This window comes from Strongylocentrotus purpuratus, unplaced genomic scaffold (genome assembly GCF_000002235.5).
Source record: "Strongylocentrotus purpuratus isolate Spur 01 unplaced genomic scaffold, Spur_5.0 spur5_scaffold_15, whole genome shotgun sequence".
NCBI lineage: Eukaryota > Metazoa > Echinodermata > Echinoidea > Camarodonta > Strongylocentrotidae > Strongylocentrotus > Strongylocentrotus purpuratus.
The window spans coordinates 17,241,496-17,255,592 of NW_022145600.1; the positions used below are offsets into that span (position 1 = coordinate 17,241,496).

Sequence of the window (14,097 nt, forward strand, 5' to 3'; positions counted from 1 at the left end):
CAAAATGAAGGGGAGATGAAAAGAGATGAAAAGCGGCACTCATCAAGAGATGAAAAGGAGACTTATTAAAGTAAAAGGGGCGCCTTTCAAATTTCAATAGGGGCTATTATAAGAATGTAGAACGGTATGTCCCCGTACTACTGTACTAGAAATAAAAAGGGGCACTTATCTGAAGTAAAATGTAGCACTTTTTCCATGTAAAAAGGGGCACTTCGGGTATACGTGCCCCTCCCCCCTCGGATGCGCCGCCTTTTAGACAGACATTAGAAGGATCAGAAACTTTGTATTTATTCCGAATGGCCAAGATTCCTTTGTAAAGCGGTCTCTCTTTCGATAAGATTGAAAATGTCTCGTTTTACGCTTCTTGTTACAAAGAGAACAGATATAATTCGTTCTCAATCTAATTGTTTGACAAGCGTTTCATAGCACCGTTATCTTAATCAAACTATGTAAAATGAGGATGGCCTATGGCTGTAGATTACGAAGTCCGAAGGTACACAAGATAGGTTGTCTGGGACTATATACCTCAGTCACAATGGCGAGACCTACACCAAACCGAAAATACACCGAACAAAACAATACATGGCTAGGGTAGGAATCGTTTTCTTGTCTGGTTTAATGATAGCATACCGGTGAGGCCGAAACCAGACCGACAACAGACAAAACATAGCAATACAACCCAGAAATAATGTCTTTAGAGTCAGGTATGAATCCTTGTCATGTCCCGGTCACACTTTCGAGATCGAAAGAAAAAAAAAATGAACATGAAAATGACTAAGTACTTTATCATTATTATTATTACTATTATTGTTTTAAACGAATAAGGAAATGTATAAAAGAGTTGTTTTGTTTAGCAATTAAACTTTTAAATTGTATTTTGATTATTCTGAATATGATGTCAATTCAGTATGATGTAAATTGCAGGATTTTGATTACCGGTATATGTATGTACTGCCTCTGGTATTGAGAAAATAAAACACCTTAATTATAAAAAAAAAGATTTAAAAAAGACACCTGACTGACAATAGATCAAACATGACAATTCATTACCCCCCCCCCCTCCCCTCCCCACCTTGGCTAAACATTGGTCGGCTTGGAATCAACTTGAAGTTGGTGTGGCGGTGTGCATGCCTTGGGTATTATTGGAAGACGTCATTGGTGGTTTTGCCATTAAAGAAGTCCCGTGTTTATACTCTAATCTATGATCAATACCCAGTTACTCGAGTATGTGTTTATGCATCAGAGAGTCTCAATACTATAGAGAACAGATAATCCGCGTTCCTATTGTGTGCTGATGACACGTACCCCTATACGACCGATGGTCCAGAAGAAAATGGCGCTTTGCACTTCTCCCGGTCTTCTGCACGGTGAAAGTGGTTCCTGATAACAAAATCGACTCAAAGTGGACAGTAGTTTTGAGTGACGTCAATAATTTCGCATCGAAAACGAACATCGTTATACGACGATTTCAACTGTTAGGACTGGTATAGGAAAGGAGCTACTGTGGACCAACCGTAAAGCAAGACCAGTTTGTGGTATACAGGTGTTTATTACAAGCGCGACGAAAGTGGAGAAAGTGACACACAATGCCGAAGATAATACATATAGATACGTACACACAGCTGACTAGACACACACTGTAAGTAATGTACATATGTAATAGACCGTTTTACTAACATATTCAAATTTACGGATATTTCTTTCCTGGGGACTTAGTGATGGGTTATTCCATTAACCTGCTGTTAATTAATGAACTACAATACCCGAAATCTAGTCTGCATACATTACTTGTTGATTATGTCTACCAAGTCACGGGAAAGCATTCATGTTGTCGAGAACAACCTTTGTTCAAAAAGTATGCATAACATTTGAATATGTTAGTAAACCAGTATAGTGTGAGTAACACCAGGTAAACTATTATGCTATTACGCTTCTGAATGTATTTTACTTATAAAGATAAGGTAAAATATAATTATGTAAAAGAGGTGGATTTATAGTTTACAAAATGCTACCCACTTCGTGCACTCAGTCCCAGCTAGTCTGAACATACCAAGATTCAACTCCTAGACCAATGAATTGAAGTAAACAGTACTGATGACGCAATTATTTGAGATAACCACAGGACGTTTTTTTAAAGTAATACTTTGTCTAAAGATTTGAAGGCTCCTCAATTCTTAGACAAAGTACAAAAAGGATTATAATAGAAGAAAGGTGAAACTATAGCAGTATAAAGCAACTAAGTACCCACCAAGTGTTTGATGTTAGCATGACAAACATATTTGTCTCATTAAACCGTTTTGTTGGTCACAGTATCTTTAATGATAAATTTGAGTTAGCGTCATGTTTGTTTCCACCACCGATCATTATGCAAATGAGGTACAACATGGTGATGTATATATGAAGAGTGCATTTTCGTACGAGTCTCTTCGTCTTGTCTATTCGTCTATTCAATTAAACCCAAGCTACATTATCTCAGACTGTATTCAACGTAATAATAAAGTATTACGTAATACAAGGCACCATTTTGAATTTGTATTACTGTTGGGGAACACTACCCGGAAAAGATTTATCGATTGAATCGAAACACGGGTCTTGCCAAGAAGCTTTCACAGAGCTGACTATATACATGCACAAATAATCGTATATTATTGCTTCTGCCTGCGTGTATGTCAATTACGAATAGTATAAAACCTTACGTGAAAAGACAATATATAAAGTGCTATTAAATACTTGCTTAGCTTAAAGGTAAAGACCAGTATTGGAAACGCCCCAATTTCAAAAAATGAAATGGAAGCTCTTATTACCAATCATGTGAAATAATATGTTTTGACTAATACATGATGATACAAATTTTGCCGGGAAACCGCCTACTAATTGATATATTTGGTAAATTAGTTTATCTATTGGTCTGAGAGATAAACGCACGTGTCGCGCACGTGTGCGTATAGTCCCACATACATCTTTCTGTGTACAGTGCTTGTAACTTTATGAAGACTGGGCCAATTTTTTTTCTTCATTTTGATGATTCCAGAACCTTGTAGTACACACAAATACTTATATGCTAGATGATCAACCTTTTCTGATCGATTCCACAACGTTTCTTTCACAATGCAATCGCATGACCATAACTGGTCTTTACCTTTAATAATGAAAAATACAAATCCTGTTGTTCTTGATCATCTGATTCTTCGAGATTCTCTGGATTCGAGAGATATATTGTACCGTTACTCACACTACACTTCTTCTTCGTTGCTACTATTACTAGAGCTTCAACTGTTCGACTACTACTACTACTACTACTTTTACTAGTATCACTTCTACTTCTACTTCTACTACTGCTGGTACTAAGACGGATTATCCTACTACTACTACTACTACTACTACTACTACTGTACTACTCGTGCTTCTACTACCTCTACTACTTCTACTACTATGACAACGACGCCGACTTATACTACTACTACTACTACTACTACTACTACTACTACTACTAATACAACTACTACTACTACTACTACTACTACTACTACTACTACTAATACAACTACTACTACTACTACTACTACTATACTACTACTGATACTACTACTACTACTATTATACTAAACCTATTACTACTAATACTACCACCACTCCTAATACTACTATGACAACGACGACGACTGATTCTACTACTACTACAACTACTACTACTTCTCATTCTACTAATACGATTTATATTTCTACTACTCGTAGGGATGTGGTGGTATATTGGTTCGTTCACTTGACTCTAAGTCCAAGGGTTAAGGGTTCAAATCCATGCCCGGTACTAACGTCATTTGGCAAGACAATAATACACTTTTTGCCACTCACCCCTGGTGTAAATGCTGGAGTAATAATAATTGCAGGGCCGTCAGGAAGACCAGCACTGATGCTGACGAGGCTTCCGTAGTTAATTATAATGAAATAATAATTTCAATTAAAAAAAAAATCAATAACGATGATAATAATAGTAATAAAAATAAGATTGATTAATAGAAGTGGTAAGGTTGCACTATATTTTATACGTGCATTTTTAACCCAAACTTCAGTTCATTAGTATGATATTGACGTTGTGATAACCCTATAACCTACATGTAGCTCACAATCAAATTCCTTTCAAATTTCAAAGTACAATATTAGCGACAAGATCACAATATGAATCAATTAGTGACTTATTATGATAACGTTATCGTGCTACATTAAACAAATAATTCATGTTTGTGAGTGCACGAGTGAATATGCACGCAGATTAGGTCACCGTCGGATAACGAAGAAGACTTCTCGAGTTCATTTTCCAGCTCATTGTGACTACATTTATTTATTTATTTATTTATTTCTGATACTTAGACAGGGTGACTCATTATCACCAATAATGGTGGACTTCCATGAGGCCCTGATAAAGGTACTATGTCCCATTTGCAGGCCAAAAAAATGAAAAAGTTAAATTCCAACTGCATTTGAAAGATAATACTAATTTAGAACTTCCCTAAAAAGGTGGGGCTTGAAAATGTCTTCAAGTAGGAAAATAACGACTATTAGTTGTCAAATCGACTTTAGGGCTATAGAGCCCAAAAGGAATAGTCTTGATTTTCGGACAATTGTACTGAATGGTCATACGTTTTATGCTGCGCAAAGATTCAATCAGTTTAATCTTGGCCATCACAAGAAGTGGGTTATTGATGTAGACAAATGCTCATGTACCTTTACAACTCTTTTCATGTATGTTATTACCAAAGAAGAAAAAAGCCAGTCAGTCACTCAATAGTGTCTGACAGTGAAGTCTAGCAAGTAAATGGGTTTCCTTGTATAATTTGAATATTAGGACACTGCTAACGTTTAAATTCACAGATAGGACATACATGACATATTCATGATTCCTGCAAAGTTCTACAGAATTTGAGGTTGGCTGCAAAAGGGACATAGTACCTTTAAGCATAATGACAGGCGCGGATCTACGGGGGGGGTTTAGGGGGTTTAAACCCCCCCCCCCTTGGGCGGCCCCCCCCCCAAAAAAAAAAAAAAAAAAAGGAAAAAAAAAAGAAAAAAAGAAAGAAAAAAGAACGCACGCTGGAGAGAAACCCTTTCAAGTGCAAATATTGTGAGAAGATATTCAACTCATCTGGTAACTTAACCAAACACATGATAACTCTGGATATAACTGTGTATTTACTGTTACTTGATTTAAAAAGATGTTATCATGCACTGCTTTTTATGGTCTCCATTGTGTTAATAGATGCCAGGAAAACATCACTTACGGAGTTCAAATAAACACCCCAAAAAAAATCGGCTCGCCGCTTCGCGGCTCGTGGACGATGCTCCGCATCGTCATTATTTTGGTCAACCCCCCCCCCTTAGCAAAAAGCTATATCCGCCCCTGAATGAGGAATGATAGTTTAAAACATGTATATAATAATAACAATAATAATAATAATAACAAAATCATGAACATAAATTCATAACAGCAATAAAGAATAGGTATTTGGTATCCTCTTAATGAATGAATGGTTTGTCTGTTTTTGTTTTGATTTGCTTTTTCGTTCAAGAAAACGTTGCTGCATATATTTTATCTTAATGTAACATTATAGTATAGACGGTATTCCGTTTTTAGATCCGATGAAAAAGAACTAATATCACATTTCGGGATGTATTACTTTAACAAAAAGGCAACATATGCTTTTGAGAGTTCATAACAAAGTATAGAGACTACTAACTTAGGCTCAGCAAAGAAAGACATTAGGGATACCAAAATTGTTATATACATATTTAAACCCAAACTTATATACTTAACCGAGTGCAGTGCATAAAACTAATATCTTGATTTCAAAACAGAAATTATTCATTTTATAAAAAAAATAATCAACTATATGCATAATCCTGAAATAGACAGGTAAACGGAAGCCTTTTCCCTGATTCGTGTAAATTTTTCCTCTCCCACAGTATTGAATGAAGTTGATAGTCATCCTTTATGTTTACGGAATACGCTTCGATAAAGGTTCACTTTTCCAAACTGCCAGCTTGCTATTTTCATAATCACAATCAATCTTGATATGAGCATAGTATTGTTTTTAAATTCCTTTTCTTTCTCTTTTTTGTTGTTGTTTACAGCTTGAACGAGCAGGATTGATCATACAGCTGCTGTTTGGACAAGGGCCTGTTTTCGGCACATCGCTCTCTTTCGATCAGCAAGATGGTACTACGATCAAGTGTTATCGAGGGCCTCATCTTCCTACTCGTCATCATCTACATGGCGAAGGTATTGGTAGTGATGACCTACCTTGATTCATCTAAGGAAGCTCTCATGGGACCGCGTCATTCAGCAGAGGTCTTCAAGGGCCAGGAGGGCGCCCTACATGCCAACTCGAAAGTCCGATCTATTCTACAGGACAGCGCGAAGATTGCTGAAACCCATAATGCTGATACCTACAATGCCGAGATCCGACATCCGGAAGAGAAAAAAGCCGATCCCAAGGATGGGGTTGGTCAACCGAATCCAATCAAAGTCGAGGTTGTAATTGAGAAGGAAGAAAAAGATATCGACGACGATAAAGATGACGACGAGGCCAACGACTTTGCAGGGATGAATGCCGAATTGTTTGCCAATGTTCTCAAAACGCAGTATGATCACTCCTCCAAGTGCTCGGAAGAGAATTTATTTCTGATACTGCTTATCAATTCCAAACCTGAGAACTTAGACTTCCGGATCATGATCCGAGAAACGTGGGCAAATGCCCCGGACGCTGAGACCCAAGGTGTTCTTGCAATGTTTGTCTTAGGAAAGCCAAGAGATCGACCAAGGTTAGATGCCACAATCTACGAGGAAAACGATCGCTATGATGATATCATCTTGGGGAACTTCTACGATGATTTCAGAAATTCTTCCCTTCGAGCACTCACGGGTATGAAGTGGGTGTCTTCACATTGCTCCTCGGCAAAGTTTGTGTTTATGGGGGACGACCATATCTACCTCAACATGGGAAGGCTGGTGAAGTCTCTGAGAGCCCTGCATGTTCAAGAAAATGACAAGAGCATGTGGCGTGGAAGAATTAGGACTACATCGAGAGCAATACGCGACAGAAACAGCAGGTACTATGTATCAGAGCGCCTCTTCGAACGATCCGTGTATCCTCCATTCTGTACCCTTGAAGCTGGTTTCGTTTTATCGATGTCTGCCGTTCACGAACTCTACCGAGATTCATTTGACAGGTCTATAGTGCCATTCGGTGACGTCTTCATAGGAATTGTTGCAGACGAATTAAAGTGGAAAGTCGTAGAGGATGGCCTTTTCAACTATCGAGAATACGAAACTGTCTGTGAACTCGGCAAGGTTTTTACTCTGAGAGGTATGTCGACACCTGGTCAAATAAAAAATGCATTTGACAAGATAAGTAACGAGACCTTTTTGAGGGAATGTCCAGACCCAGACCTAGACCTTGTGTTGACGGGGCTTGCTGACAACGAACCTTACTTAGACACTGTCCTAAAGATGGTCCACGACCGTCCCAAATTCTGCTACAATGATGAGGGTCAGGAAGAAAAGATATTTATTCTGAATTTAGTCAGTACCCTTCCTCGTCATTTTGAGGCCCGTCAAGCGATTCGGGAGACGTGGGGCAGTCAGAATGAGATACTTGGTGAGACCGTGAAGACATTATTCGTGATGGGTCTAACCCAAAGGGATACAGAGGAGATCCAAAAGCAAGTCCAAGTGGAGGATGACGCAAATAGCGATATCATCCAAGCAGAGTTTCAGGAATCCTTTGGCAACCTCACCCTGAAGGTTGTCATGGGGTTGAAATGGGTGACCCAGAATTGTGCTCACGCCACCTACATCTACAAAGGAGACGACGACATGTTTGTCAATTTCCCGAACATCATCAATCTTCTGAAGAAAGAGCGAAGCAGTGGCAGAGCCATCAGCAAGTACTTCATGGGATCTGTGCTCTTCCGGAGCGTCAGGATCACCCGCAAAGACTCCAAGTATCATGTGAACGACAAGTTCTACAGCGGTCGCTACTTCCCGCCATATTGTTCGGGTGGTGGATACATCATATCAACGGACGTGGTGCCTTCTATGTACGAGCAGGCACTGAAGACTGCTTTCATCCCCATCGACGATGCCTATCAGGGTATCTTGGCGAAGAAGGTTGGGGTGGTCCCCCGGTATAACGGCGGGTTTAAGAACTGGGGAGAGAAGAGCGATACATGCTCGCTAAGAAGAGAAGAATTGATGACCATTCATGGGTTTAAGGACCCTAATGCCATGTATGAGGTATGGCGAAACTTTACAGACACCTCCGTCAAGTGTGGCGCCAATCGTAGGTGACGAAGGATCGCTTACCAATCAAAGTTGTATCAAGCACAACACAGATAGGGTCCTATTGATTAAACTGACGATATCACAGCTATTCCGCTTCCTAGACTTTTGTTTGAATCTTTACAATTATTTTTAATAAAGCAATTCCTAGCAAAGAGATGTATCATTTGTTACTTCAATTTTCTTATTTTTAGAACAACATGTATTTTCTTCAACCTGTATATTAATGCTATCTGCCTCTTTTCCAAAGATGAATGACACATTTTTACATGAGATGAGGCCATTTTATTTTAATTTATTTTAATTATTTGCTAGATCAAAGTGGAGGAAGTTATTGTGCAATACAGCGCCATCATGCGACAAAGTCCAACCAGTCTCTGATATTAAAGTTCTTGTTGAGATGATTATAAGTGCTTAAAACTCAAATTTCTATACCATGTACAATGCTATTTTGTGTTTATGGTGTTTCCCATGTACACATTTAAAAAGAAAGCTTGGTATGATTCATTTCAACTGAGATTGGCCTTTATTACGAATTTTAAGGAGTCAATTATCTATACATAAATACACCTTTTTGGTTGAGTTAAAGATGCTCGTCACTATATAGCCTTTATTTATCTGATGGATCATTAATGCTGGAGAGTAGGCTGAAAATAGTTTTATTTTTATGTGCCACATCGTTTTCATGGTTTGAAATTTTAAAAAATCATCCTAGGATGTCATTTATATCTTATCACTGAATGAAAGTGAAGAATGGAAAGCGAAAAATCACCTGAAAATAGTCCACATTTAAATGCGATACGAGGTCCCAATCCTTTTGATGAGTAATAGGAAAGTTTGTTGGCATATTCCAGGATTTTATCTCTACACGATGTCAAATCCTGTATTTCTAGTCGCAGATTTTTTGTAGATGTATTTTTCTAATATTTTGGAAAATATGTATATATTACCTGGCCTTGGGAATGGGTGTGACACGAGCAACTTTCATTTTTATTGGGATGGTACCACTTCTTAAACAATTGTTACAAATAGCGGAAAAGGGTTCACTTAATATAGAAATTATTTGTTTACAACCTTGATATCTATGTCATCCACATCAGATCTAGTATTACTTTTCATTTTCTCAGCTATTGTTATTATTTCATTTTTTGTTATAGGCTTGAAAAAATAGAATGGTAATTTAGAGTTTCCAGATAATTATCAAATGAGATAATCCGTGCAAAATTTGCATTTTGGTCAGCCCCCACATTCATAAATAAAATCTCTGACTAAACATCGAAATAATCAAGTTATGATATCTTAACCCTAATGACAATGTATATATAATGTTTGAGCGCCAGAGCGTCACGGCATGACTCACAGTCATGTGCACTATCTTATAGATAAAAGAAGCCACCGTTCTTTTCCTTTTTATTCTTCCCTTTTTCTTCTTTTACTTTTTATTAGCAGTACTATTATTAGTAATATTATTAGTATTATCATTATTATTGTTATTATTATTATTATTATCATTATTATTATTACAATCATCATTATTATTATCATCATCAATAATTAATATTATATTTTTGATCAATGAAATCCTATTCACTGATTAGTCAACAAAGCATCATGTGACCAAACATGACATTAATATGATGTAACCGTGACGTCATCCATGGTATAGTATAGTATTAATGACTGCTTTGAGAGAAATAGTTGTTTTATTACGCTCAAGGGAAGGTTAGAATTGTGCTATTCCCCGAGGCTTGCCGAGGGGAATAGCCCAATTGTAACCTTCCCGAGAGCGTATGAAAACAACTATTTCTCGAATATTAAAGCAGTCATTAATACTTTTATATGCCGAAAAAAATAGACTAAAAAATGAAAAATGAAAAATATTTATCATTTTGTCGAAGACGGGATTTGAACCCTTGCGTACAACAAGAGGTGTACCGAAAACTAACGCTTAGACCACTCGGCTATGGCCCGCCGTTAACATGCTTGGCAGTTTTCTCCAATATATACATTAAAATGAATTGAAACCTGCTTCGCGTGTGATGAATGCTTCGCAAAAGCTCCATATACGGACTCTTCTTTTACTTTTGCAATGCATATTGGCACGAACTTAGATCAAGATCTATCGGCAGATGTTGTTTTTTTGTTTTTGGAAGTTTATTTTCGTCTTCATGTCAACAATGCAAGATAAAATTGTCGGTAAGATCGATCGAGATTCAATTGTATTGAAATTACCGACCAATCCTTCGCACACATACGGCATCCTCCATCGCTCAAACCATTTTTTAACATGTAAACCTATGGGGTAACCATGGAGGCTGACCAACTGTTTTTAATAACCATGGTTATTAAAAATATTGAAATGTTTTATGCATGGTTACCGAGAATTTTACAGGAACAGTTGAAGTTTATGAATGCAATTCGACCAATCAGATGGCTGGATTTCTTAAGTGAGGTATATAATGGAAACTATACCATGGCACTATACCATGGGTGACGTCATATATATGCGATCGATCAAGATCAATGTGCTATTGGTCGCGGTCGCGGTACCGTCGTCTGTCACTACTTCAGTGACAGTTAACATAATTATTATTATTATTTTTATGAAGGTTGGTTTGAAAAATATAAAACAAATATATCATGCACTATTTCAAGCCACTAGTTAAAATTATGGAATCTTCGGCGACAGAAAATAGTGCTATTCCTGCCACCTCGATCTATAATTTCAACTAGAGCCTCTCAGTGCATGGTATATTTGTTTACTATTATCATTATCACTTTCATTAATATCATCATCATCATTTAGATCGTCAGAGAAATTATTAGAAAACGACTTCTTATTACAGTAGGCAATTTTTGTGTCAGTGTGCAAGAACATGTCGATCAGGATATATACATTACAATACATTTTACATAAGTGCTGAATTTATTTGAAATATTGATTTTAAGTGATATATTGCAGTTATTTAAATTGCTCTTGGATATGATTGTCCGTATGCTACTAATTCATTTAAACCCGCTTCTGGGTCTACAATAATGGTTACCAAATGGAAAACGTAGACCTCAGAGACTAATTTTCCTTCTTAAACCCGACTTTAAACAAAAGCTTAAAGATAAAGTTGAGTTCTGGTCATCCGATTGCATTGTGAAAGGAACGATGTGGAATCGATCAGAAAAGGTTGATCATCTAGCATATAAGTATTGGTGTGTAATGCAAGGTTCGGGAGTCATCAAATTGATAAGAAATTTGGCCCAGTCTTGGTAAAGTTACAAGCACTGTACACAGAAAGATGTATATTGGACTACACGAACATGTGGCATAAAAATCCTTCCCGATCTTTATGATGGTACATGCCATATTTAGAATATGAAGGCATTTGAAGAGCCATGCTTTTCAGGGAACATTTTTTATATGATGTTCTTCCACGCTTGCATAATATCAATGATAACGCTCACAAATTATTGTTCACCTCTACCCAGAACTCAACCTTCTCTTAATCCCAGCATCGGGTTAAAAATTTAGTAGAATACGGGTTGTTGAGCTCATGACGTTAAATCAACTAAAGTAAGGGTTTAGAACAATATGCTTCTACCTAATTAATTAAAATTTTGATTATTGAATCAGAATAAATTTTATTGCACCTTACTTAAAAATGTTTGCCTTTATTTTATTGTGACACAATATACTATCACCCCGAAGGCTACTGTCCGTACACAATATATTTCAGTGTCGAAATTGAATGTTACCATCATCTCTACGAATACTAAGGAGACAGAGTGGGAGGGTGTCAAAGATAGGGAGGAAACAGACTGGGAGATAGAGAGAGAGAGAGAGAGAGAGAGAGAGAGAGAGAGAGAGAGAGAGAGAGAGAGAGCGAGAGAGACATGAGAGAAAGAGAGGAGAGAGAAAGAGAGAGAGAGAGAGAGAGAGGGGGGGGGGGGGGGTAACGATTGAATGAGTGAAGGCTCTTGACCCTCATATAAGAGGTTCTGGGTTCGATTGTCTCTTGGCATGCTCGATGTGTACATCCTCGGACAAGCTATGTTGTCCACATTATGTCCCACTGCATCCAAGAGTGAATGGGTGACTGCATGGCAGAAATTGCTGGGGAAATAATAATTGCACGGCTCGCAAGTATAGCCACTGATCAGATGTGTCTACCCTGCATAAATTAGACCCAAATATTGTTTATTAAGAAATGTGACGGCGGGGGTGTCAGCGCTTTGAGCATGTTTATGTAAAGGCGCTATATAAATATCAACTTGTATGTATGTACATGTATATTAAGGAAGGGGGTGTATACAAATGTGTATGAATGTATAATATACAAAGGAGAAAATAGGAAGAAAGTTAACAGATGCTCTCACACTATGAACATGACGGACAAAGAAAGCGGACAAAATATACAGTTCCTCAGGTGGATAACGGAACATCCATTCACTGCTATTATGTAAAAATGTGTAATAATAATAATAATAATAATAATAATAATGTAACTTATATCGCGCCAAATCCACTCTGTAGAACATGTTACATGCATATTCACCTGTTCTACACATTTTTACATAATAGCAGTGAAGGGATGTTCCTTTGTCTACCTGAGGAACTGTTTATTTTGTCCGCTTTCTTTGTCCGTCATTTTCATAGTGTCAAATGGTGCTTTCGCAAGTACGGCATGTCTACATTTAAATACACAGATATTTATTTCAAAATAAGCGGTTTGAGCAAGTTGGGAGGGGGGGGGGGGAGGAGCAATGTTTGACTTTAAGAAAAATTAACAGATTGTATTTCAGCACCTTCTCTCATAAACATGAAACATGGCTCTGATTATTGTATGTGACTTGTTGTGACTCGAAGGAGCATCACCAAAAGGTCATTTCTAATGTCAGTGATTTCCCCCGATGATGAGAAAAGCATGATGAAAAAGCAGATGTACTAGCTCGGCTCGGTGGCACTGCAGCATACGCGTCCAGACTCCTGAGAGGATAATACTCCAGTCACATTGATAAGACATGATACTGACGATAGACCGAGTGAGCACCGCTAAACCGAATCCGAATCGACCAATGCTTTTCCATTCGGAATTAATGTCAGTGTTGGTGTTGTCTGCATGTTGTCGGTCTGCATGTTGTCGGACTGTTGTCGGTCTGCTATCGGTCTCGTTTGCTTGCCTGAGGTATTACAACAAATGACCAAACATCGGTTTGGAGTCGGTTTGGCAGTGTGTGATGAATACCCGGCCCAGTCACCGGGATGGAACCAACACCAGCTTGACAAAAGATCGAACAAACGTTTAAAGGGATTGGGTATCTTTGCCTCAAATTCTAAAAAGATTCCTGGATTTAGCTCATGCTGCAATCATGATTATATACCTTTAGGTCAGGTCAGTCAGGAATCCCATGACTTTTACAAGCCCATCGCCTGTCTGATTATCAAGATATTTATGATTGGAATTCGAAATTTCAAAAACCGTTCTCCAAACGGTTTTTTTATAACGCCACAGTCTATTGGGGAACATGAGTATGGTAAAAACCGGTCACTCAAAGACTTTACTTTTTTAAAGCACTTCATGATCATTTTGATCATTTTTCTTAGGGCTTCAATAATACACCAATATTACACCATATCACAGGCACTGATAACACGTAGAGCCATGCATCTCAGATTTGTAAAACTGGAAACATTGTTAAACAATACCTTTAAACCACACTGAATACCCCAAATCGGTCAGTTAAGAGTTGGTGTCGAGTCGATTTGGTGT

General features: G+C 37.8%; 1 protein-coding gene across 1 annotated transcript; it reads left to right on the plus strand.

Annotated features, from left to right (window-relative positions):
- Positions 1–1,264: 1,264 nt before the first annotated feature.
- Positions 1,265–9,310, plus strand: LOC590948. The gene is made up of 2 exons (XM_030985705.1): positions 1,265–1,639; positions 6,127–9,310. Exon 2 carries the CDS (start codon positions 6,209–6,211, stop codon positions 8,342–8,344), a length of 2,136 nt encoding a protein of 711 aa, XP_030841565.1. The 5' UTR covers positions 1,265–1,639; positions 6,127–6,208; the 3' UTR covers positions 8,345–9,310.
- Positions 9,311–14,097: the final 4,787 nt, after the last annotated feature.